We start from the raw sequence: 27,973 nt of genomic DNA on the forward strand, positions 1-27,973 counted from the left end.
GTGTTTTATGATTTATAAATAATAAAAAAAATAAAAAATCTTACTATCATGTGACAAAAATCATCATGATACGTTGCGATCGGTGTACCAATGCAGTGCGAAAAAGGAATAACGATAATTATTAATTACAAATATTTGAGCTTTTTTTCAAATGCACCGGTGTCAATGTGCCCCATTACTCCCGTAGTATCAATTGCAAATCTGCAAGAATGTTGACACTGGATATGGCTGCATCTTGAGCCTACTTACTGCACTTATCCAAGATAGCAGATGCACTCGGGTTCACATATAAAAGTGGACACTGCACACCGTTCCTATGCATTTCAACTGCAGCTTTGTTCAGTCGAGGTTCTTGTGGTGAGCCTATTATATTAGTTCAGTGCAGAAGTGTTGAATTGTGATTGTGTCAATATGAGGGCGTTCTCTTGTTTAATTGTTTGCATTTTGCTGGCGAGTTGTTATGCCGATGACGGTAAAGAAAAATTCTCGTACGGAAATACGGTATGTTTTATCTTTTATTATTTTTTATTATTTTAATTTATTCAGGAAAAACAACAGTTGTTATATAAGAATACAAAATATAAAATAATATTACATACATCTAGTTAAAGTTTTTCACAAATATAATGAGAGAACATGTTACACAGTAAAGAGAAAAATAATATATTCTTTAAGACATGAGAAAAAAAAAGAGCTCTTAACAAGGTTAAGGGATGAGGAAATAGAGTGGAGGAGTGGAAGAGAGGGATTTTCATAATATAGTTGACCAATTCAAAACTTTGATATTTTAATATAATAAACATAATTAAATGAACATAAACTTATTACACACTGACAAATGTTTTAGTTTACAGTGTTTCAAAAAGTCACAAAATTTTGTATTAAAAATATCCAAATGTGGACAAAGTAAATTAAATTTGGAGCAGCTACGATAAATAAACGCATTTTGAACATAATTTTTTTGGGCAAAAAATTATAAAAAAATGAACTTGTGTTGAATTTACGGGAAAATTGATTGAAATACGCTCCAAGACATATGGACTATCGATAAAATTGTTTAAAATTTTGAAGAGGAAAGACAGATCAGAAATGCTTCCTCGTTTAGTAAGGGAAGTTAAACTATGAAAGGAAGAAGAGTCTTCATACGAGTCAAAATATGTAAAAGTTTTACGATCCAGAAGTTTAAGGAATAAATTCTGTATTTCATCTAGTTGTGATACATAAATTGTATATCGAAGATTCCAAACAACAGATGCAAACTCAAGGTGGCTGCGAACGTTTGCATTGTATAAGATGTTGAGTGGTGCGTATAATAAAGCCCAGATTTCTGTAACCCTTATTATCTTTGTTATTATTACAAATAATTAATTTTGTGGTTCAACATCACATTAAATAAGGTATCAAATTTTGAAATATCAATAATTGCTTTCCAATCTAACGTTGTTTAATTGTCGTGTTTCCAACAAAATGCCGATATAGCATAAGTATGAAAAGCTCTTAGAAGTGAAAGAAAATTTCACAGAAAAAAGAGCTCGAAATGCGTATGGAGAGAAGACCAGGGCATTTATACTCCCACACATAGTAAATAAACCCTCAGACGAAATGAAGAAAAGTGAAAAAAATAAAAAATGAAAGCAAGTTCGTTTGGAATTTTTTTTTCTTAAATTTAAAAACAAATAGTTTAAAACAGTGTTTTTTTTTATTAATCATTTTTTATCTATTTCTGAATAAAAAAAATACTTGACTTACTTTTATTTTATTGGTTCACTTTTATTTTGTTGATATATTTAAGATTTTTGTTTGTGGATATATCGAATTGTATTACTAAAATATATCAAGAGAGAAATCCCTACAAAAAACGGGTTTTGCAGCTTTGCGAGGAGTAAATGAATGTTCAACAAAATGATTTGGATAAATATTTTTTATAAAAAAATAAAAATGGTCATGAAAATTAACGAAAATAAGCGACAAAGGCCCTTCATATTATTTGCCACACTCACATTGAAAAGGGCAATGAAAGGAGTAAAGTAAATTTCAATTCGAAATCGCGATGTGCGAAACAGAAAACTAAAAAAGAGTTACTGGTTTTTTGACACAAATACATTGATTTTTGTAAAATTGAAACCAATAGACAACCCACGGTTTTTAAAAGGTTTTTAGAAGCATTTAAAGGGATTTTTATTGGCTGGTTTAAGTGACCAGAGCCGTTTTCCTCCACAGTGTAGCATAGGTTGTGACCCCTTTAAAATACCCTTAAATAACAGAAATTTAATATATGATTTTCCGTACGAAAAATATAATATTCCTGTTTATATTTTAAACACGTTTAATTACAGATAACAGACGTCGATACTTAAAATTTTCATACAACTATTTACATATTTTTGGAAAGAAAAATCAATTTACCTGCATAAACAATATGTTAAGATAACTGTTAACTTTGTCTTGTAATTTTGGCCCTGTTGTTTTATATTATTCTTAACCAAATCTGCGATTACAAACGCTTTATCATCATCGGTACATATCGAGACGGTAAAAATTAAAATCGATATTTATGTACGAAAATGCGTCTACAAATTGAAAGAATTACGATACTTTAAACTTGTAAGACTAAAGTTGGTAACCTGTGATGAAAATTGAAAACACATTCTATTTTTCATCCGGAAAACGTTAGTTTACAAACAAACAAACCATCACGCCGTTTTCCGTGGGGGTAGGATGAGAGAATAGAAGGCCATATCACTCTGCCTTTGCATACATACCTCGCTTCCTCTACATTCATACATCTTCTCATGCACGCACGCCGATTATTCTTACTCTTGACATGTCCATCTTCAAGTATTTGATGGACTTGATTGTCTCATGTCTTTTTCGGTCTTCCTTGTTTTTTGCATCCATCAACATTTGCATCGTAGATCCTTTCAGCCGTTTTTTCGCTGTCCATTCGCTCTGCATTTCCAAACCAACGCAGCACTCCTTTCTTGATCCTGTCGATAATGCATGTCTCAACCGTATACAATTCACGGATCTCGACATTTGTGCACCTATCATACATCGTTTATCCACACATTCACATAACGGATCGCATTTCGACAGCATTTAACCTACTTTTATTTTTTTTTTCCAATTCTATACTTCGCTACCAGTCATTAGACTTGGCACTAGAATCCCATTATGAACCTCCTACGATAAACATTCGTTTCCGTTATTTTACTTGAAATATAAAGGAATATTTTTTGTAATATGGGCAATGTGATTATGAAGTATTTGTAATTAAGAGCTTTGCGACAATAAAATCTTGCTTAAGTCAAAATTTAACATAAACACGTTGCAAAATCATGGGCTTAAAAAAACAAGGAACATTCAATTAGTATTTTTTTTTCTTTCGCAAATAAAATAAAATAAATTTCAAAAGCTGTTAATCCTTAATAATGTCGTTAAAATTAAACAAAAAAAAGTCACTCGGGGAGAGTAGTTTTATTTTGTTATGATTTAATCCTTAATTCAAATAATGCATTTTGAAGGTTTTATTGACTAAGAGCATTTATTTTTATGACGTAAATATTTCTATTTTATGCTGTCAAGTTTAACGAGTACTTCGCTGTTATAATACAGCATGAGAGTATAAAATCTTTTCAACCGTAACTTTAAAACGCGCTGAGTGCCAAGTGCATTATACTTACGTAGGTCATTAGTCTGTTATATTGTTTGAAACGTCGTGCATGGGTGACCATGAAACTGCATAATGCATACGAGTATAAGTATATTCTTGGGATTTTATTCGTTCCAATAAAAAAGTAGATCAGAGACTTCAATGTATGAAAACATCGCCTTTATTAATGATAGGAAAATAGAGATGAAAAATAATTATATATCTAAGATACTTGAAGTTCTGGGTTTGGTTGCCAGCGAGAACACAAAAATTTTTTACTTCATCAAATAAAAATAAATTAGCTGAATAAAAAAAAACACGGCTTATGACCTGCTATTTATCGGTTTAAGTGACGTCACACTCTGCAATATTTACTACATTTTTTTTCTCTCAGATCTGAAACTAACAGCTTAGACCTTAATGTGTAAAAAATTCTATTGGCGAAACAATAATTTATACAAAGAGGGCCCGAAAACATGGCAGTAATAAAATATAATAAGCTTCCCAATAAATTGAGGAAATAAATTGTGTTGAAAAAATTGCAGGAGTGTTAAAAGTGTTTCTAATAAATAAATGTTTTTAAATAAATTTGGAAGATGCAATCGAATCAATTAAAACGTATGAAATATAATTAATGTAAGCAATTTAAACCATAATAGATAGTACGATGTTTTAACTGTGTGTTTTTTGATAACTTTTTTATTCAATTGGTTTTTTTATTTATTTATTTTTTATTTTATTGATTTTTATTGTATTTTTTTACATAGTTTTGGTTGGGCTGTAAGAAATTGAAAGTGGCAATACGTCCGTTATTTAACTATGTATACCTTTGTTCTTATTTTAGTATGTAAACCTAATTTTAACCTAAGGTAACTTCAGGTTACCACACAGTGACTGAAGGGAGTTTTTTTCACAAAGTATATATGTTAATAATGTTTATCGACAGTGGAAAAAAAAGTTACTTGGGGACATGAAGCAACTTTACAGAACTACAAATGTTTTTTTTTTTTGTTAATGAAGAATCTGGTATTTTAATTTAAGTTATGTAAGAATAACGTTAAAATAATTGTGATAAAAAAAACTTGATTTGGTTCTTTTGTATTATTTTTAGAAATCTAACGTTTTAAGATATTTATAAAACAAACAGCTCTTAAATCTTTAAAACAGTATAAAAATATTAATAAAAATAAATAAACTTACTTAAATTACAGAATGACACATTTTTTCACACTTTTTTTTGTATAAAAATAAGTTTTTTTTTTATTTTTGGAACAATAGAAAAATATGAGCAACACTGCATTGACAAAAAAAAGTGATCCTGAAATCCTATGCGAGTTATACAAATTAAAAGGAATATAAAAATTTGGTCCAAAAAAATTATTTATGAAATGACGAAAAAAAAAAAAAAGTTTAATGTAGATAAAGAATGAAAGAATAATAAAACAAACGCAGAAAACTCCGGTGACAAATATCATCAAGCGGAGGCGTTACAGTTGGCTTGACTATGTTCTGCGGATACCTCCTGAGAGCTAACCAAGGTTGCCTATTTTAAAAAGCATCAGGTTCTCGACGTTCTGAGCATTCGCTGCTGACTTCTTGGGCAGTTCATGTCAGAACTACGTGGCGCGAATCTGACTTGGGAGAATGCACAGGTGCTGGCAGCCAACAGAGATGCCTAGAGGATAGACTCTAAGTAGGGAGCGGACATAGAATGATGATGTTAAATACTATACATATTGAGAAAGAAAATGTAAAACAAAATCATTATCTTGTACAATAATCTCTGAAAGCAATAATTATTGAAGAAAAACCTTCACTTAAAAACGCTAAAGGATCCTCAAAAGATATTAATATTTGTATGTACATATATGTATTTGTATAACTTCAAATCACGTAACGTGTATTGATTTTACATATTTGATGGGTGTCATGATTTTATCGAGTTTCAATCCTTAAAAGGCTTTGGATATAGAGGATATAAGGAATTTATATATTTGAGATAAAAAAGAAACCGTGAAAGGGATAAATTGTATATTCACAAAGGACAAAGGAAATATACAGCAAAACGAGTCAAGGATTTTCCTGCATTGAGTTTTTTATAATAAAGGTATATTTTATTTTATCATTTTGTTTATCTTTCGGTTGGTAGAAAGAGTAAACAAACACTTCTTGATCCTCAGACAGCATTAATACAATTTTGTTCCAATATTTGATCGTCCGTCGGAGTATTATTATAAAGTATAAAAAAGGTTCCTGAGTTACAAAAAGTATGTAATTCATCATTCAGCGATACTTTATTTATATAGAAAAAAAATCACAAGCCCAACCTTGAATTGTTTTTTTCATTTTTTAGATCTAAGTTTAAGTAGGTACTTTTAATTTTCTTACTATTCATTTTTTCTGTCGATATGAATTGAAATTTTCGATTTACTTTGTTTTATTTTTTATCTTATTTTGATTACATTTATGAGCACACACTATTTAAATATGTGTTTGATTTTTTTTCTTATATTTAAAACATATTCAAGTAAATTGCTATTCTTTAATTTTAATTGTATTATTTTACTTTATTTTTCTTACTTTAAAAAATAAAATAATATTTCATGAAACTTTTTTTAATGTTTATTATTTTAAATGCATACAGTATTATGCTTTAACTCTTTTTATTTGATTATTAATTAAAAATAATGTCTAAGTTTATAAAATATACACATTATCACAATATTAATACATTATAAAGAAAATGCCTTTGTGGGATTTTTTGTTTACTATTTTTACTATAAATATATACTTCATTGCTATGTAATTATGCTTTATTTTTTTATTACTCTGTTTTATCATTTATGTTTATTGTAAAAAAAAAAAATGTTTTTGTATGAAAACAGAAAAATTTAAATATATAAAAAAAAAGTAAAAAAATACGTTTTATATCTTTTAACTATATCTATCTTTATAGTTATACCTGTGTATTTCAATTTTTATTGGTTAATAATTACATGCTATTACATTTACAAAAGGTTAATAATTACATGCTATTACATTTACAAAAGGTTAATAATTACATGCTATTACATTTACAAAAGGTTAATAATTACATGCTATTACATTTACAAAAGTATATTCTTCATCTGTCAGTGTCTGGGCGGAAGAAGAATGGAGTTCAGTGTGTGAAATAATACCAAAACACTGAACGAGTGTAAAACCTTTGAGAATGGAAACCACACGAAGATAGGTCCGTCCATAGAATTATAAAACATATACTAGAAGGCGCGTAGAATTATGTTTGCATACATCGCACTGTGTCCAAAAGTCTGACATCTCGCCTGCGCGCATGAGTGAAGTGGCCGCGTAATGTAACCAGACCGCGAATAATACAAGATAATTTTGTGTAATGTACTGTAATATTATGTTATACACCAGAAAATATTTAACTGACTAGACTATGAAAAAAACAGGAACGGTAATTAGGCAAACGTAAAAAAAAACATTAACTCATTTAGTAATAACAAATTACATCAGAGATGAAGAATATTTTAGAGGAGGGAAAATGGAAGTCAAGGCATTTACAGTGCTTAAGACTTGTCATCGGCTAGTTTAAAAGGCCATTTTTTTTATTTATTTATTAATGTTTACACTTTTTAAGGTTTAAATATTACAATAAAAGAATAGTTTAAAATATTTAAAAAAAAGAAATAAAGCATTGACAAACATAAAGGACATCGAGACAAGATCTGGACTATTTATTTAGTGCTCGTTTAAATTGTTGTAAACTTAAACGAAAAAAGTCCAGATCTTGTCTTGAGTTAACAATACGACAAAGACGGGTCATTGGAGAATTAAGGCCATAGTTTGTTCTATGCTGATCGATTACACATAAATAATAAAGGACTGAAAGTAAATAATATGGAGATTTTTTACATAAAGAAGGCTTTGAAAAATAATGTCCCATTAATTAATAATCAAGTAACTTTCCAATATAGTCCATTATTCGATATTTCATTGTAATGGTCACCCTACCCTCCCCCTCCCTTTTTCCTCCTTTTCTGATTGTTAATCCTTTTGAAATATTAGCTTCATAAGTCATTAACCCTCGGTGGTGGCGTAGTGAAGCATGTGTCTAACCTGCATGTCGATTTTATATTTTTGCAAATCTACTATGGTGAAGGTGTGTAGTGGTATTTGCATGTTGGTGTAGTGTTGTTGTCCTGACGAAGAGACGGGTTACGTCTTGAAACCGGTTGACAGATAAGTCGGTGAGTGGTTTTATACAAATTTTATTAACATAATATTAAAATGTTGGACCACAAAGTTAATGCTTTGAATATTAATAATATGTATTTGTTGACTTTGTTATGTGTAGAGTCAGGATAGCTATTAATTTTTTTAAATTTTAACAGGAAGTCTTCTTCCATCTGTCTGTATGTCTCATTTACTTGAGGTCAGCTCTTTTATTCCCCAGTCTACACGTTAGACTAGGAAATTTTCAAAATTATTTATTTAAATAAAAAAAAAGACAAATACTTGAGCTTTTAATATTTACAAGTGCGAATCGTGGCACTTATCTAGGGCCCAAGACAGCAAAATTATGAGTTTTGAGAATAGGTGTCTAAGAAGAATCTTGAGTTCGCGGTGATTTGAATTTGTGAGGAATGAAGTAATAAGAGAACAGACGCAGCAAACTCTGGTGACAACTGTCATTGAACGGAGGCAATACGGTTGGCTTGGCCATGCGCTACGGATGCCTCCTTAGAGCCTTAACCACGCTTGCCTACTTTACAAGACATGAGGTCGACTGCTGACTGTTTTTCGGCTGTTCGTATCAGAACTACGGGACGCGAACCTGATTTGGGAAGATGCACAAGAGCTGGCAGCTCACAGATGCTTGGAGGGTCTTTGTGGACACCATATGTTTCAAGTAGGGAGCGGAGATGGAATAATGAATAATGAATGAAAATATAGGAAAAACGGCAGATGCTACACAGTGGGTAAAGTGGCCAGTTAAACCAGCCAATGACAGGTCACAAGCCGTGAAGATGCCTAGTCTTCTATGTTTCTTTCTCTCAAATCTTCTTTGTTAACGGACTTATTTAATTCATTTGATAATGGTAAACAATTTCTTTATAAAATATACACAAGTACAACTGAAATAAAATACAACTAAAGGAAATTAAATCTAGGAGAAGGAATTTAAAAAAAAATACTACCTCAAGACAAGGTTCGGTGTATTAAAGTGATAGTTTAAATCTAGAAAGACTTTTACCAAAAAAGTCAAGATCTTGTTTCGAGTTTACAATGCGACGCAATTGGGTTTATTACATAATAATCTTATTCTAGTTACGCTGTGCCTCTCCAAAAACGAAACTAAGCCCTTGTGCTTGGAGAGGGACTTACACAGAAGATTTATTTATTATACTTAATTAAGGTTGTAGCACAATCTAATATAATCTTATGCGATTAAGCTGTTTTCTCATGTATAGTAAGCATTTTTTTATTCTAGAAGAATTGTAATTTCTTTTAAACAGTTATTTTCGTATTTTTGTAACATGTTACAAACGAGATAGATAAAATTATTTTTTTTTATTTTTTTTTTTTTATTTAAATTTTTTGTTATTTTTACAATAAACATAAATGATAAAACAGAGTATTAAAAAATGAAGCATAATTACGTAACAATGAAATACATATTAAGAGTAAAAATCGTAAACAAAAAAATCCCACAAAGGCATGGCCTGTTCGTGGGTATACAAGAAAATGTTAATGAATTTTTGCTCTTATAATAAATAATGGATAGTTATAATATGTTTGTGTAACATAAGAAAGATATTCAGTAAAATTTACATTCGTATATTTTTTTATACTTTTAGCATTACATATACTTTTTTAAGTAATTAAAATCTCACCAAGCCGCTTTCTGCGGCTTGTTGGTAGAGATAAAAATAACATAAACATATCAAATTTATATAAACAATGAATTTACAGATATAGGTACATAATTAACTGCCGGAAATATCAGTTTTATATATTCTACTAGCGGACCCGAAAGACGCTGTCCTGCCCAAACGTTGGCAAAATACTTTTCATTGATAAGTGAGTACCTAGGTATATGTTTGTGATTGAATTTCAAAACTAAAAATTATTTATATTTAATTCAAGTAGGTACCTATCAAGTACGTTTCACCAACAAAGGGGTGTACTTGTGTAAAAATACGAATTAAAAAAAAAAAAAAATATTTTAGTGCTACCAAAAATCCAATCCAAGAAATTGTAAGGAATTTTAGGAAATAATCTGATTGAGATCCATTTAAAACAAAAACTGTTTGTAAACATTTGAAAATAAACTTTTTTTAAGTACAAAAAACAACATCTTTCCATTTTTTTCAAACGCATTCTCCTCGAATGCAACCCTGGTAGATCGATGAATAAAACATTTTTGCTTCTAAATTCTTCTTTACATATTCGATTGGAGATTTTAATATTTACGAACACACTCAGCGCAAAGCTTAATATTTCTCTGAAAACCGCACGTAAATTGGTTAAGCCGTTTAGAAGGAATACGGTGACATCACACGTACAGAGGAATCATATATATAAAGAAGATACAAATCAATATTTTTTTTAAAATTTTTCTTTTTAAATATGAGAAAGAAAATGTATATAAAAAAATACATATTCATAAGATAGTTAAATAACTATTCATATTTAAACTTGAGTAGCCACTCTCTTATTTTGCTTTTGTTATATTGTGTGTTAAATTTGAGTTATTTTGAATATTAAATAATTAAGAGTTCTATAACCATACTTATTAGATATTTTTTTGGTACTACCAAATCATTGCTATACGTGAAACATGTATTATGGTTATGTTTGAGAGGAATTTCTAAATTATTACTATTAAAATGTTCTTAAATGATGCAAAGTCACAGTAATCCTCGAACTGGGAGAGTTTTAAGTGTTTTTTTAAAGGAAAACTTTATCACTTCTTTGTCTGTAAATCTAAGTTGGTACAATTTTCTTAACTGTAGAGTACAATAGACTCTAGATCATTTTAATGTTAGTTGAATGTCCTCACAACTTTATGCCATATCTTATGATTGGCTAGAAAAATTAAATAGTTTTTAGAATGTTTTTCAGCAAAATAAATGATAACTTATGAAAAGTACTTACAAAAGTCCTTAATCGATTACAAAGTAAGAATATTTGACAATCTCATTGAAAATTATGATTTTTTAAATACTTAAATAATTTTACTCCTCTACAATTGCTTTGAGTTTGCAAATACATAAGTTAAATATACCATTATGTAAGCAATTTGTGCAATGAGCGATAATATATTATGAGGCAAAACATATTGTTTTGCATATGGAGATTTTATGTACAAGCATATAGTTTTTTTTTCATTAACAAATGATGAAATCAGGCGAGAGTGTTAATCGGAGTTATGTATAATTGATAGGATAATGAAAGGATCTCCGAAATGGTTTGGTCACGTAGAACGAATGGACAACGAAAGAATGGTAAAACAAGTATATATGGCAAAAATGAACGGTAACGTGAGATGAGGACGACCAAGGAAGACGTGGCATGATCAGATAAACCAAAATTTTAAGTCTGGTCATGTCAAAAGCAGAGAGAACCAAAGGGCATGTATGACAAGATGTACGAATGTGGAAGAAGCTAGGAATGTATGCCAGGATAGACGTATGTGGCGGTCAATTTTCTCTGCCTAATGGCGTGATGGTAGCAGTATAAGTAGTAGTGCATTTATAATATAATCATAGTCATGAGCCCACTTTAACAATTTATTACAGTCGTTTTGCAGTATATCTTGGGATTTTAAAGAATTTTAACTAATAATTAGACTAGTGCGGTGTCATTTGCATATATGAATCTTCTTCATTACATTACAAATCATTTACACTTAAATTTTATACGGATAAGGTCCTAAAATGAATAATTGAGGCTCCCCTGATAAGCATTCCCTTGCTGAAATTAACGTTTTTTTTTTATTTTAATGCTAATTATCCTCCCACTTAAATAATTTGAATTTTTTAAAAATGAATTTCCCCTTATACCCAAAACATTCGAAAATTTTTCATGGCATGAGCCAATCTACATGCTAACATCATCCGCGACTTCTCTGATTGTGATTGTGATTTGACGATCGTTTGTAACCATTTCATTCGTTTTTTCCACGTTTTCATCGGTAGTTGATGTGCTGGGGCGTCCGGGCTGTTCATCATCTTCAACGTCTTCACGGTCATCTTGAAAACATTTATACCACTCGTAAACTCTTATTTTACTCATATCAGACCCACTATAGGCCTTTGTTAACATTAAAAAAACTTTGTTAAAATTTATTACAGTTAAACATAAAATTGTAAACAAATTCTTTGATCCATTTTTTTTAACAAACGAAAATCGCCGAGTTCATAAAAACAAGTTTAACCTTAGCGACCGCCACAGACAGCTTGCCCACCACATACCGCACACCGCATCTGAGGACATAAGTCTACTTGGCGGTGCCCACATACACGGAAAATTTGCTCGTTGTCAAACGTGAAAACCTGCCCGAAGGAGCTCTCTGAAATCTGGTAGCCTTAGCATCTTTGTGCTAAAAGAAAGTAATCCAGAAGTACATAATATGTACTTCACTGGATTGAGAAGAGAGGGAAGTGATATCTTCGCTGACTGGGATTAAATTGATTGGACATGATCAATTCGCCGAAATGATTACAAATTTTTTTTAAAGCCTTCAAATTCTTTTTGGAAGCCACCAGATCAGTAAATCCGACAGGACTTATAAAAAGGCCATGGATAGTAGCGAGAAGCTCTATTCAGTAATCATAGAGAAGAGGAAAGGGACAAGACCACAGAATGTGTTCAGAAGATTGGTTAGGATATCCGCAGCAGCACGAAAGGGAGTCAACAATATTAAAAACAAATAATTTTTGAATGAATTTACCATGACTTGATAAAAACTGCGTAGTCCAGTGATCGGAGAGAACCCAAGAAGATTTTAAGCGCTGACGAAATGAAGGAAAAAAAAGATAGGTAACCCTCCCTGAAAGGGAAGATTCCCATAGTGATAACCAAGCATCAAGAAGAGCATTTAAAGACATTTTTCATATATTCGATTGAGACATTCTTTCAGTTGGGAGTAGACGTTTGCCACCAATAACGAAGGAACGCCTTTTTTTAGGCGAAAATTTGCAGATCGTTGCTGGACCTCCAGATTCAAAGGAAACAAGCCCGTTAGAACCGGGAGTGCATCACACCTGGTACAAATTTGTAATGCATTGACCTGGGAGAGTGAGAATCCCAGATAAGTCATTTTATGAATGCTCCGATTCAAGTTACCTTAAAAAATACAAAGGGTGACTTACCAAGTCTTTCACGCCTCCAACTAAGATACAACCCCCAGCCAACTCAATCATCAAGAATGTAATTCTATAATAACAAAAGGGTATAATCCATTCATGGTATCTCTCACGGATTCAAGCAGAAGAACGGTATGGAGGTGGAAATAACCAACGCATGATGAAGCACGGTGTTCATAGAGTTTATTTTTCTAATTCGAATACATTAGGAAATGTCGATAGAAATGTATGATCTTAATTAATATAAAATTAAGTTAAGTAAAATAATACATTTAAATAAATACATAAATAAATATGCTAAATAGCAAGGCGCAACTGAATTTTAATATTTTTTTGCTCTCCCTGAAAAAGTAAAAAATTTACGAGTTTTACAAATTGGACCTTCAATATTGTTATCCAAAAAGAGAATTCTATAGAATCAGTATTTTTTTACCATACAAACATAACGTTTTAATGTAAATTTTCAAAGTAAATAGACTATGATGAAGAAATTATGAATACCTTCTTAGAACTTCATCAACAATTTGAATTTATCTGTCAATTTACAGTCAATTTCCTCTTCTTGGTCTGATAAATAATGTGTCTGTTTACTATTTTTATTATTCTGGATATTTTTGGTAAGAGCACTAAGCACAATAAATATCTTAACATATTTTGCAGCTATAGAGCTTTTAAAGTAACAGTTCCCCGTTCCCACTGTGGATAATTTAAAAATAGAGTTGATGTACCGAATATTGAAAAGCTAAGGAAAAAATTCTTCATCATATTATTCATAAATAATTAATAATTTATTGCAGATTGAAATAGTTAAAAACAACAACAAAAAACCAAAACGCCGTTTCTCCGTAAGGGTAAGCAGAGAGGATAGAATGCCACAACACTCTATCTTTGCATACATATCTCGCTTCCACTACATTCATACATCTTCTCATGCACGCGCGCCGATTATTCCGACTTTTAACATGTCCATCTTCAAGTACTTGTTGGATTTAGTCATGCCATGTCTTTCTCGGTCTTCCTCTATTTCTGCACCTATCAACATTTTCCATAACATACTCGTATACTCCCAGTGGCTCAATCACAAACAACATTTTAGCAATCACAATGAACAATAATAAGCATGCTTAAGTTATCACAGTTATAAATCGACGCGTGTGTAATCTCTAAGTCAACGCTTTTTTCGGTTTGTTTTTGATTTTACTCGTAAATAAATACAGTTCACTCACGAAAAATCGGCGTTTATTATAAAAATAATACAATATATTGCATTTACAAATTAGTAAGGAGTATGGCAACTGCTTTTCTTGACATTTGGCTTGCCAACCGCAAGTTAAATGCAATAAAAAGCATGACAAATGATAAATAAATAAATAAAAATAGCAGTTTTGGAATATTTTTCATATTTACACCGGTGAAATTTAAATACGTGATTGCGCAGCAGGATTATACGTCACGAAACGTAAATATTTTGAAATTTAATATTAGGTGTTCACGGATGTTGCATTGTGATCGCGAATACGATAAACAACCATGTTGAGAAATTTTTATCACGTCGCTTAATAGCAAATCGATAGTTATTTGTGATTGGGCTACGGGTATTTGAAACTCTTGACACTTTCGATGACTTGGTTCGACATAGTCGGGAGATTTTGGGCATTTGGGCAAGTGTTACACAGTATATAGGTTTTTGCAAAATTATTTTTTAAACCCATGCAGCGGAGTACCTATTTTTTGCTATTGGTTAACCGTTACTAACGGTTTAATATAATTCTGTTAAAAGTGGTTTTTAACTAAACTAAAATAAAATTACGTTGATACACATTTTCATTTATTCTAAAGAATATTCTTGAAAGTTCTGAAATATTTCAATCGTAGCAATCATTGTTTTTCGATGCTCATTCAGTTATTTGCTTTTTTCCTTTTGCGCGGTATAGTTTCAATGTAAACATAATTAATTAACTAAGTAATCAGAAGAAAAGTGTTGGCTTTTAATAATGAGAGCGCTGTGGTTGCATGTTATTGGTACCACGTTCGTGACCCTACATGGTAATTATAAAAACAAGAATTCCGTTACTGAAAGTAGAAATATGAAAAAACAACAAACAACGTAAAAATATGTGAAATTACGCCAATCAAATTAATATGAACATAAAAAATGTTTTTTTAGTAAAAATTATCCAAAAAGGGGACTTAATAATACTAGATGTAATGAGTTTTTTGCAACTACATACGTAGATACTAACTATGCACGGCACTCTCCGATTCCGCGTTTATTTTCCTTGGGCAACAAATTTACATATGATATTACCTTGTTTTTAAAACAGTCTGAATATTTTGTTAATTATCTTTATTTATTAAATTAGTCTACTTTGTTTATTCTCAAATGTAAAAAAAAATCAAAAAAGAATATTGTTAAGTGTCCACGGCACGGGTTACCCCAGTGAGGGCACATTCGTTTTAGTATTGTTTATAGTTTGTAAGAGTAAAATATGAATAAATAAATAAAATAAAGACATTTTTAATACCACCATTTATTTCAAAAACGTTTTTACATGTATTATTTAAAGCTTATTATTTAAGTCAATATACAAGTTAATGTTAGTAAATATTAGTACATAACCACTTTATGACTTTTTTGTTAACCGGTTTCGAGACGTACCCGTCTCTTCATCAGGACACTCACTACACCAACATGCAAATACAACAATACACCTCCACCTTCACCATCACCGTAGTATTTATCGGTAGTCAGATGGCAGAAGGGACCATTTGTAATTTTCAAAAATATTCAGGAGAGCTGAAATACGTCTCGATTTCAAGATTTTAATCCTCAAACTAAAATATTTTAGTGTTGTTTTTCAATAACAAATTACCATTCTGAGTGACACTGATTTTTTTTTCTGCGTGTATTTACTGAAACATTAATTAACATTTTTGAAAACTTAAACACATACAAAAATACAGATGGTCCCTTCTGCCATCTGACTACCGATATATAGTATTTCCAAAAATACATAAATCACATTCAGATTTATAGAGATGCGAACGCCACCGTGTCTAGTCATGCACTGAGCTTAGTTTTTTACAAAAATATTTAATCTTGAATTGAAGAATTGGTAGGAAGTTAAGAGGGATGGGGGGGTAGAAATGGGGTTATCCAATTGGTTAATTTTTAATTAAAAAAGCGGGCTGTACTGAAAATTTATTTGATTATTTATTACAAGAATATCCATTTTTAAGGCTTGTTTAATGTAAAAAACCCCCATACTATTTAATTAAAATCCTTTCTTATTATTTAGGTGCAAAATTTTGACTTCCTTATCGTAATCAAAATCGTGATTTAAAATTATAAGATAAGCAAACTCTAAAAAATTATTATTATTTAAACTTTTAATGTTTTCTTGAAATGAAATGTCTTATTTTCTTTTTAAACATTTTTATTCAATTGTGTATCATTATTATCTAATACATATACTGTTATAACATTTTGTATTATAATTTCAATTTGTTAACACCTATCTTTTTTTCATTTTTTGTATCTAAAAAATAAAAAGGAAAGAAAGATTATTTACGATTTACTTTTTAATTTTTCTTCTTTCTTTTATATACCTAATGTTTTTCATTGTTCTTTTTTATGCGTATTTTTATAACTAACTATTAATTTAAATTTATTTCAACAGAGAGGGAAATTTTTTTCTGAGAAAAACTTCTTTTTTTACCGGGTAGTAATTCAACTCCCTAGGGAGGAAATCCAGCCAGTCTGCAAGCATTTGGACATAATCAAACATTGCTGCTAACTATTAATGACTACTTATAGTATTTACATGTGACTTGACAATTGATGTGAAAGTTTGTACTATTATGTATAAAATAAATAATACACTGACACTCCGGAACGTGCTTGTGGGTCAATAGAGTGGCTGCATTTAAATATATTTGATTAAATAAATTAAGTCTCATTTGTATATTCTCGCATGTAAAAATAAAAAAAAGGATTTCGATAAGTGTTTTCGGCACGAACAACCCCAGTGAGGTCACATTATTTTTATTATTTATGAATTAAATGGTGTTTTAGTATTTAAAATGGGAAAAATAAACAAATATTCATATGGCTTGGATCTAGAAGAGCCTATATAATATTTGTTTTTTTTTAGCCAATTTTTTGTAGAGGGTCAATGTGTCAAATCTAGTTTATTGAAATATTATTTTCACGCATACATGTGTTGTAAATTTTTTAATAATGTATGCTATAAACGACGTCAAACAGTTAATTATAACACCTTAAAGTGTCTACGCCATTTTCTCCTGTAATAATACGATTTACGACATTGGCTCTTATAGATCTAAGCCATAGTATTCATAGCACCTTCACCGGTACACTGCGTAAATATCGTTTAATGTAAAAAATCGACACATCTCGATTTTTCATCTTAATATTTTAGAAAGCTTAAATTATTTGATAGTTTTTCTTCCTTTTTAAACCACGAAATACATTAAACAGAGATGAAGAACATTTTAGTGAGGAAATATAGGAGTCATTTTTTCCTTTACAAAAATCAGCAAATGGAAAAATTTAAAGGATGAACAGGTGGCATATTTAAAAAAAAAAGTAAGTTGTCATTTAAGTGAGCCTCTTTAATGTAAGTGTTAATATTTGATTTCAGGTGAATTCAAGTGAGAGGAACCAGTTAGAAGAAACTTTGGTAAGAAAGATGAACTCCAAATGCTCTCAAAATGACATCAGCTCCTGCGTGATGCTGAAACTCGTGACTTATATGAACAGGATGCTGAAGAAGACAGCCATTCAAGTTGGAGACGATGTAGAAATTACAGCCAACAGGTAAAAATATAAATGAAAATATAAAATATACAAATTTAAAATCAATCTGAAAAAGCACATGATGACTGAACTAACTAGACAAGACGAGACATAAAATGACTAGACAATATTAAATTTCTAATGTAACCCTGAGGGGTTTTTTAAATTGTAAATAAATGAAAAAAAAAAAACTTTTGAATTCGACAATATTTTGTGGATATGCAAATCTTAGAAACGGAAAATTTAACCTTAAACTGACTTTAATTGGTGGATATTAAAACAAAGTTATCGTATATTTTTTTGTATAAAAGGTTTTTTTTTCAAAAATACGTTTGCACGATAATCGAATTAGGTTGTGGTCCTGTGGCTGGTGCTTTGGACTTACCCACTCCCCACTTGATTCTTTGAACCCACTCTACTCCAACTTAATTCCTATTTTCTAACAGTGAGTTATTTACAACTTGTTGAAAATGGCTCTCAAAATTTAATATTGGGGTTAATTATAAGAATTTCAATATTTTTTTTCTGTTAAAAAAAAACTTAAAATTTAAGTCCTACTCAATTAAAAGCATACCACTTGTTGGCAGGTTCTTACACATTGCTTCGATTGTTGCATCCTTACCTTATATTTATAAAAAAATATATTTTTTAAACATTTAACATGGAAACATATTTTATTGTACTATTACTAATAAGTAAATACAAAAAAACTTGTTTCTATTAGCCGTAATTTGAGCAAACGTCTCATTCCAGTATTGAACTCGATATTTTTTATATTGTTAAGTAACACGTTTCAGATTTTAGGTATACTGGTTTTCAGAGTCCTTTTGCCTTATTTATTACAATATCTAGGAACAGCTGGCCCTAGAACAGCCATACTTCTAAATCTGGTGTTGTAATCATGTACCAATTTGTGTTTATACTCAAGAGTGCGACGCTTGCTAACAAATTAATTTGTACCAAAGTAGAGCCCTTACTGATAACTTATTTACAGATTTATACATTTATGATTTTTAAATATTGAGTTTTTTGTGGTATCCATCTTTATGTTGCCACAATTTGATATTAAGTTTTGTAATGGTGGTCGTATTATTACACGCGTTTTTTTTTGTATTTTTTTATACTTATTCTTTTGTTAAAACCAATATGGTCAGACAAAATTGAATAATTGGTAAAGTAACTAAAGTAATTATCATAATAAAAATACTTTATAGTTTTATTCCACTTTTATTTCTAATTTTTTTATAAATTTTTAACCAGTGACCGGGTTTTGTCGTGACCGACATCGTCAGACCGGTGGGAGACTAAACAAATTTCCATGTTATATACAAGTGCAAACAGGGGTTGTAAATCATGATTTAATATAATAATGTAAATAAAAGAATTTAAATTAAAATCATTTAAGTATAAGGTAATAACAATTTTAAGAATATAAGTTTTGTTTGAATTTATATATTAAAAACTGGTGTAAAATGTATAATTTTATAAAGTTTTATAATGAAAATGTATTTGAATTATATGTAATTACCCCCCGAGCCCGGAGACATAGCTGTCGATGGAACTACCAACCAGCGGCCCCTGTTATAGTTTTAATTAAATTTAAATACATGTAATTCAAATACATTTTCATTATAAAACTTCATAAAATTATATATTTTACACGAGTTTTTATTATATACATTCAAACAAAACTTTTATTCTTATAATTGTTTTAACCTTATTCTTAAATTATTTTAATTTAAATTCTTTTATTTACATAATTAAATAAAATCATGATTTAAAACCCCTGCTTGCACTTGTATGTAACATAGACATTTGTTTAGTCTTCCACCAGTCTGACGATGTTGGTCAAAACGAAACCCGGTCACTGGTAAAAAAAAAATATAAAATAATTATAAATAAAAGTGAAATAAAACTATAAAGTATTTTTATTATTATAATTAAAATGCAGTTCCACCAAGAAATGTCAGTAGAAAAACTCAATATATTAACTAAAGTTGTTTTAAGTCAAAACATTCAGTTCTCGAGAGCGAGGGAAAATACAATTTTTGAAAATCGGTTAGGAAAATAAGGATAGACGAGAATATGTAAAAAGCAGAGAAAAGAAGTAAACATTGAATAATACAACAGTGTGTATTATTTATACCTTACGTAATAATAATAATAATAATGGTTTATCAACAAAAAATACAATTTTTCTATCTACTACATATAGGTAATAGATTTCTCTGGATTATGTCTATTCTGCCTAACTAGGTACAACCTGCTTAAAGGCAGACATTTTTATGCAAAAACAAACAATCGCATGACTACCTTCTAGTTAATTTATTATAAAATTATACAATTTACATACTATTTATTATTTTAGAATCTTTTTTAATAAGTTTTCCAATGTTTTTCTACCTACCCCTTTTTCAATAAGTTTTCCAATTTTTCTCTACGTAAATCCAATTACAAATTTGTTTAATAAAATTCGGGTCATGGTTTTGTAATGTTCAGGTAACATATTGAATATTTTGGGGCCCAGAAACCTGATTATTTTTGGCTGAATTCAGCATTTTTGTAAGACCCCATGACCCATCATTTAGTTTGACTTCTGATAGTGTGAGAGTGTTCCTTTTGGGATTTGGTAGAACAATTTGCTTTCACAAACATAATTATTCTAAATACATATAATTGCCTTATATCTAATTTATCAAATTCCTCGAACAATTTGACGCTGGAGTACCTGAACGGATTTTGAAAAATTATTTTAATAATAGATTTTTGAGCAGATTCGAGAGGTTTTAAAATTGATTTATAAGTGCCTCCCCATCCTATTATGCCAAAAGTTATAATTGAGTTACATAAAATATAATGAAATTGTTTGAGTTTAGTTAGCGATAAAATATTTATAATTAAAAATTTCACGCTTGTAATGTCTCTATCGCAATTTACACACATTTTATGAAAATAGTTTTTCTGGAAACTGAAAAGGTGTTTCCTAAGTACTAAAATAATTATTTTTAATATTTCAAGCATTTACTTCGTGATCAAACATATTACTGAATATTGTTAAATATTTGTAAATAACCAATTATTGACCTGTCTATGTCTACCGGTACATGTAACGATTGAACCAACATGCAATACCCACTTTACTTAAATGATTATTACGTAAGGGGGCACCTTCGATTGATATATTTTGTTTAACACAGATTCGATCGTTGTAGTCTTGATTAAAAAAATGTATGTTTATTTATATGTATAAAAATTACTTTTAATTTGTAATATTCTTGGATTAAATGCATGTTTCTACTTTCTATTTTGTTGTATCTTAATACAAAAAAAAGCTCTAGGCCTCATAGAGTTAGGGATATATTATTCGTTTTTTCAAATATGTATCTTAACATTTTGAGTACCGGCCGAATACACATAGAATTTACCCTGTGCCCGGCCCATTTTTGTGAAATTTCATGCTTTGTGAAGGGTTTCTCAAAAGTGTCATAATTTTTAAAATACTGGGTTTAATCAAATGAAACTACTCAGATTTATTTGAAATGATTTAATAAGTAATTTTTGTATGATAGTTTTACCAACATTGGCCTTTATGGAGAGCCACATTGCGCATTGAAATGTTTGCACATATACAGGGCCTCACTCCTTTTGTTGTGCTTTGTGTCCCGGAGACGTGTAAACACGTGATTTTAATAACCATGCGTTGTGTCCCGGTCCCGTGTTTTCATGTGGTTTACCAGCAGAGAAAAAGTAATAATAAGAGTCATTAGAGATAAATAAAATGCATTTTTTTGGCAGCTGGTAAACCACGTGAAAACACGGGACCGAGACACAACGCATGGTTATACAATCACGTGTTTGCACGGCTCCGGGATACAAAGTGTAAATATATATTTTTTTTTTATTGAATCTGAATATTTCAAAGTGTATAATATAATAGTTAAGAGGAATCAATTTCAATATATTCTTGAATAATTTGTCGATCTTTAAGATATTTGAAAAATTTTTTTTTTGTGCAATGCCGACTATAAATAGAAGCAGAAATAAATAGTAAAACGAATACCAGTAATAAAAATGAAACTCTTTGATTTTAAATATTTGCAGGCACGTGAGTAAATAAAATTTAAATTTCGTTCATATTTGAATCAACACCCGAAATCAAAGGGTTAGGTTGACTGCTTTAAAAAATGAATGGAAAAACCACCATAAACTATCAACCAAGCTATTTTGTTTTATAAACCCCGTCTGAAATTTTTGGTATGCCTTAAGCGGCGTCATTTATTTTCATTCTCAATTCAGTTCTAAAAGCTTTATTTTTTATATCCAAGAAAATTATTGACTCCAGACTGGATGCCTAATGTTCATAGGGTACCTACTTATCAGTACGTAAGATAAATGATCCTGAGCGTGAAAGTCAATAACTTTAGCTGTTAGGAGAAATAGCGTAGGTCACACTCGTAGGTTAACAAAATAAAACCATAATCAGAATCTCACCATCAAAATGACCACCGCATCAATAAAGGTTTCAGCTTTTTTAATAAGCAAAGATCAACAGATGTAAGAGTTGAAGCTCCATCACAAGTTTTTAAGAATGATGAATTTCAAATCAAACTTTCCAATTGAAGAGCTTAACTGTAAATGTTTAATAAAACAGTTAAAATAAAAGGGTGTTTGTGATAGAAGGAAAATTTCAGATTTAGTGCTGCATTTCAAGTTATTATTATTTTCAAGTTATTAATAAGAATTGACTCTCTCGGGAACAAATACTCCGATGACCAAAAAATAAATGTAGTTGCGATAACTTTATCAAAAACCAAAACTTCTTAAATTTTTTTGAATAAAAATTGAGTTTTTATTATTTTCATTTGCTTTTCTCAAAAATTTTTTTTTCATTGAAAATTGTATTTTTATATTCGCCAATTCTTTATAACCTCTGTATGTGTAAAACCCATTTTCGCGTAATAAAAAAACATATCCTTGAATGTTTGTTTTGTTTTGCTCAGTTGTTTTTTCTTTTGTTTTGTCTCTGATATTTAAAATTGAAACTTATTAAAAAATATGTCTGGTTTACTTTAGTGTATGAAAAAACGGCCCGTTAATCAAAAATAAATAAAAAGCTAACCGCCGAACGTAAAAGGAACAGAAAATACTGACAACTTTTCTCAAAAATTTTCAGAATCCCAATTTCAAGAATTATACAAGATGAATATTATGTATCTTTTTTGGGTGATACCGTGTATGTTGGATTTGATCCGACGTTTCGGCTACCATTGCAGGAGCCATCAAATCCAACATACACGGTATCACCCAAAAAAGATAAATAATATTGATAACAGTGACCGTGAAAACCTTCGCACCTATTTATACAAGATGGTTTGCGATTACTATGAAATTTTGACACGCTTTCACGTTACATTTAATATTTATTATTTGACCAAGGTGTCAATTTATGTGATCATTTTAAGAAATGCCCCTTCGTTAATATTTTTTTCCAAACATCCGTAAAAAAATATGTGGCTTGGATCTATAAAGGCTAGTGTATTATGTTGTAATATAGAGTAAATATTAAGACTTTTTATGACGTCATAATGAAATGTTTGACGTCTTTGATAACAAATATTAATGAAAACATTATAACACAAAAACGTGTGCATGAAAAAGCTATATATAGCAGTTTTCAAATTGAAATTGAAATTGACGTCGGCCCTTGATGACATTGGCCCTTCTAGACCTAAGCTACAGAGTTATTTAGCTAATATTTGGGCATTTTGGTTAGTTCAGCATCCACGTTGCAATAGCTTTATTTTTGCCAGTTTTAAACTTTTATATGGGTTGTGATATTTCAGAAGAGGTTACATCTCGTATTTAGCCATAAAATAGTATAAAATTAACGCTCATAGGATAGTTTACAGATTTTGGGTCGTATAACAAAACTGTAAATCAACGTTTAATGAACTGTTGTATAGTATTAAAGATGGGAGGCTAATAAAATCTTTTTTTTTTTTTTTAGGTTCGTTGATATGTTATTTTGTTCTTCCCACTTGATGACAGCTTTTCATTTTTCATTTCAAAACATTTTTTTTTATTTTTCCAGTTTTAAATTATTAATTAACATACAACATTTAAGTTTGTAAGTGAAAATTATATAAGGTTTTGCATGTTAGTTTGCATGTTGGTTTAATTAGTGTCCTGATGAAGAGACGGGTACGTCTCAAAAGCGGTAGACATAGAAAAGTCGGTAAGTGGTTACATACAAATATTTAATAACATTTAATAAAATGTTTTACCACAAAGTTAATACTTTACATATAAAGATATATAGTTTCCTTGTTCTCTAAATCATTTGAATAAATCCGTAGCACGTGACAACAAAATAAATTAATTTAATTTAATTACAAATTCAAAAGCTTCAATTAAATTAACTTAACAATAGAATCACCATGTAAAGCGCCCTTGAGGTATTTTATTACGAAAATGGCGCTATATAAGTTATTCATAATTAATTAATTAATTAATTTCGAATACCTGAGAGTATATTTTACAGAAAATGGCAGCTTTCAAATAGAACTGGGAGTGTGGTTAGGAGTAGCAGACGCCACATTCAACAGTATTAAGGCTGTCTGGAGATTGTATATTTACTCGGTGAAAACCAAATGCTGCCTATATAACGCCTGCATTACACCTTTTTTCTTCTACGGATGCGAATCGTGGCACCTCACTAGGGCCAAAAACAGCAAAAATCTGTGTTTTAAAAGTACGTGTCTTAGAAGAATCTTAGGTGTGCGGTGGTTTGACTTTGTGAGGAATGAAGTAATAAGAGAACGGACGCAGAAAACCTCAATGACAACGGAGGCGATACGGTTGACTAGGCCATATACTGCGGATGCCTCCTGAGAGACTTAATCACGCTTTCCTACTTGTCAAGGCATCAGGTTCTTAACGTCCTGGACGTCCACTGCTGACTGTTCGTTTGCAGTTTTCAGAACTCCTGGACGAGAACTTGACTTGGGTAGACGCAAAGTAGTTGGCAGCCAAAAGAGATGCATAAAAGTTCTTTGTGGGTACCACCATATGCTTCAACTAGGGAGCGGACATGAAATGATGAAATAAATATATAGATAAATGAGAAATATAGATTTATGAGAATCATAAAATAAAAATTAAAATAAAATAGTGTCTACTAAATACTTAAGTATTAGCCAAATACTTTCTTGTTTTGGTGAAGGTATGGAGTGCGATGTGAAGGGGTTAAAAATTGATCATTGGCATTTCTAAAATTCGACCAAAGTGGACCATAGGAAATATTTGATTATTTATTATTTTTACGTTATCATGTATTTAAAAAAATCTTTTTTTACATTTTTCTTTATGTCATTTAGATTTTGTGTAACTATGTCCAAATATTTGTAGATTTTGCTAGATTTTACTCCTACAGAGTTATTAATACTGAAACTATATTACAATTCATTAAATTTCTATCTTAGTAACAAAATTTATCAAAATTTTCAGAAGAGATAAGAAGTATAGGGTACCAGTATTTTATTGAGTCGTAAAACTAAGACGCCGGTTTACGAGCATCCCTTAAATTCGCTGTATAAGTCAGAGTTTATTATTTATGTGGGGAAATATTCAGATCCTAACGCAAACTATCACTTTGCAAATATTTGTCATAATTTTATAATGTACGAGAGTAGGCTGAAAAGTAATGCACACATTTTTGTAAAACACAAACAATTTCAAAAAGCAAAATCAGGAAAAAAGTACATTAAATTACAATTCTCATCGTTAAATCTTATACATTTCTCCTAACGTCAAACATATTTTTTCATTCCGTCACTGATAAATTCTCAATCGACCCCAGTACTTAATAGCTGCCTCCTCTTCAACGTCCGAAGGATAGTAATTACTCGTGAAATTTCTCTTGAGTAGAGAAAAAAATAAAATCAAACGGCGCAATTTCGAAGGGGTAAACAGAGTGTGAAATTGGTTCGAATTTCAAATTTCGAAGAGCCTTTTTAGTTGCGCGCGAGGTGTGTGGACGAGCGTTGTCATGTTGCAAATTATTGGTACCAGGCTGCCACTTACATGACAAACTACTGTAATAATTTACAGTAGACCTGTCAACAGCTTTATCACTATAAACAACCTTTAAATGGCAATGAATCTCAATAGGAGGTACTTTTTCAGCGGTTGCAAAAAGGAGAAATAATACTTTCGTTTACGTTGTACAAGAATGTGTGCATTAGTTTTCAATCTACCCTCGTATTAACGCTTAGATATGTTGCTTTTAAGATAATATCATTATCATTCCCTAACTTCATCAAGTGGTGCATAGAGAACTGCACTCTTTGTCCGTTTGTGACGTATCTGGATCATTTTTGTAGCACATAGGTGAGGTAATAAGAAAAAAATACATTGAAAGCCCTCACTACATACGCAGATACCTATAAAAATATATTCTGGTCTCTTTACAGATCCACACATTGCAAAACTGATTTTAGGCTTTGATAAAGAGTTAATTTTCTTTATTTTTTAACCATTATTTATTAAAGATTTCCGTTATTAAGAATTAACGTTAACTGTTTTCAATGCCTCTATTACCCTCAGTCCACAACATATTTAGTCAATATTTTTACGTGAAATATTGCCGTCTAAAACCACTTTTCAAATCAATTTTTCAAGTCGAACTTGCTGTAATCTCAAACATGATATACGAATGCGCTTAGCACGACGCGTTAAGGTGGATTTATCTCCACTCGATTATCTTTTTTAGGATTTTTACCTTAAAATAGCCCTCGAGTCAAAAGCACTTACTTAGGGCTCTGGTTTTATTTGACACATGCAATTATGTTCTTTATTCCACTTGCATACGGGACAAACCTATATTTAATTTAGCCAATTTATTATTAAAAATATAAATTTAATGGAAATTCAAAGATGAAATATGAAATAAGTCATATGTAAAGAAAGGAAGGAGATAAAATATAACAATGTAGTAAGTTATTATAAATATGCTTAATGGGTCTCTTATTTAAGAAATAGAGGATCTCTATGGGAATGGTTCAAAACAATTTTTTATTTGTTACAATTTACTATTAAAGAATATAGTATAGAATTTCGTTAAACATGGGTATATTGTATTACACATAATACACAAGGTAAATGTAATATTTCAAATAAATAACTAAAAACAAATAAATAAAACTGTCTGGAATCCAGATCTCATTGGAAAAGTTTTGTGACATCATTACTTTATATGATTAGTTCACATATTATTAATTATTACTTTATATTCATTCATTATTCTCTGAATTCGGGCAAAAAAATTTCAGGATTCTGGGCCCCAAAATATTCAATACGTTACCCAAAGATTGCAAAACCATGACTTGGATTCAATTAAACAAATTTAAAAAAAAATCGTAATTAGATTTTGGAAAAATCGGAAGATTTACTGAAAATAAATTCCTAATAAATTAATATTGTATAACTGTATTGTATACAAGTAGATAGTGATGTTATTGTTTATTTTTGCATAAAAATGTCTGCCTTAAATTAGGTTGTAATTAGTTAGGCAGACTAGACATGATCCAGAAAAATCTATTACCTGTACCTACACTTAAGATTATATTTAGTTTTATATAAATTACCCTTACACTGTATAATATTCACCAGTCTGAAGATGCCCATTAGAGGGTTAAAGCGCTAATTGGTCAAAATAAATAAATGGAAGTGTACCAAATATTTTTTAAATTAATAACTTATATGGAAATAAGTTATTACATTATTACCAAAGTGTTTATGTCGTAGATAAAGTTATTGTTATTTTTGTTAATAAACTTTCATTATTATTATTATTATTACTTTAAATTTGTTTTATATCATATATTGTACTTTTTTATATTTTTTTTAATAACATTATGTGTTCTTAGCACGCATATATGTAATTTACAATTATATCATAGTGATAATTAATTTCTTACGTCTAATTAGCTACGCATTTATAATTAAGTGTTTTAGTTTTTTTTTGGTATTGTTAGAACTACTTTTACTTTCCATCTGAAAACAAGATTAGCCAAGTTAGAAAGAGAATAGCCTAAGTAATGAATGCTCCTTATTCATTTTCTATTC

At 30.1% G+C, this 27,973-nt stretch overlaps 1 protein-coding gene across 2 annotated transcripts in view; it reads left to right on the forward strand.

The window, feature by feature from the left end:
• Positions 1-205: 205 nt before the first annotated feature.
• Osi3 (Osiris 3) overlaps positions 206-27,973 on the forward strand; it is a 54,626-nt gene continuing 26,858 nt past the window's right edge. The window contains exons 1-2 of one of the 2 annotated variants that reach the window (XM_088224253.1): positions 206-501; positions 17,694-17,869. In XM_088224253.1, coding sequence (XP_088080379.1) covers positions 412-501; positions 17,694-17,869 — 266 coding nt within the window. In that variant the 5' untranslated portion in view covers positions 206-411. The remainder of the gene's footprint in view (positions 502-17,693; positions 17,870-27,973) is intronic. The other variant, XR_015821979.1, reaches the window with a different exon arrangement.

This window comes from Micrasema longulum, unplaced genomic scaffold (genome assembly GCF_059751315.1).
Source record: "Micrasema longulum isolate JH-2025_06_02 unplaced genomic scaffold, ASM5975131v1 h1tg000274l, whole genome shotgun sequence".
Lineage (NCBI taxonomy): Eukaryota > Metazoa > Arthropoda > Insecta > Trichoptera > Brachycentridae > Micrasema > Micrasema longulum.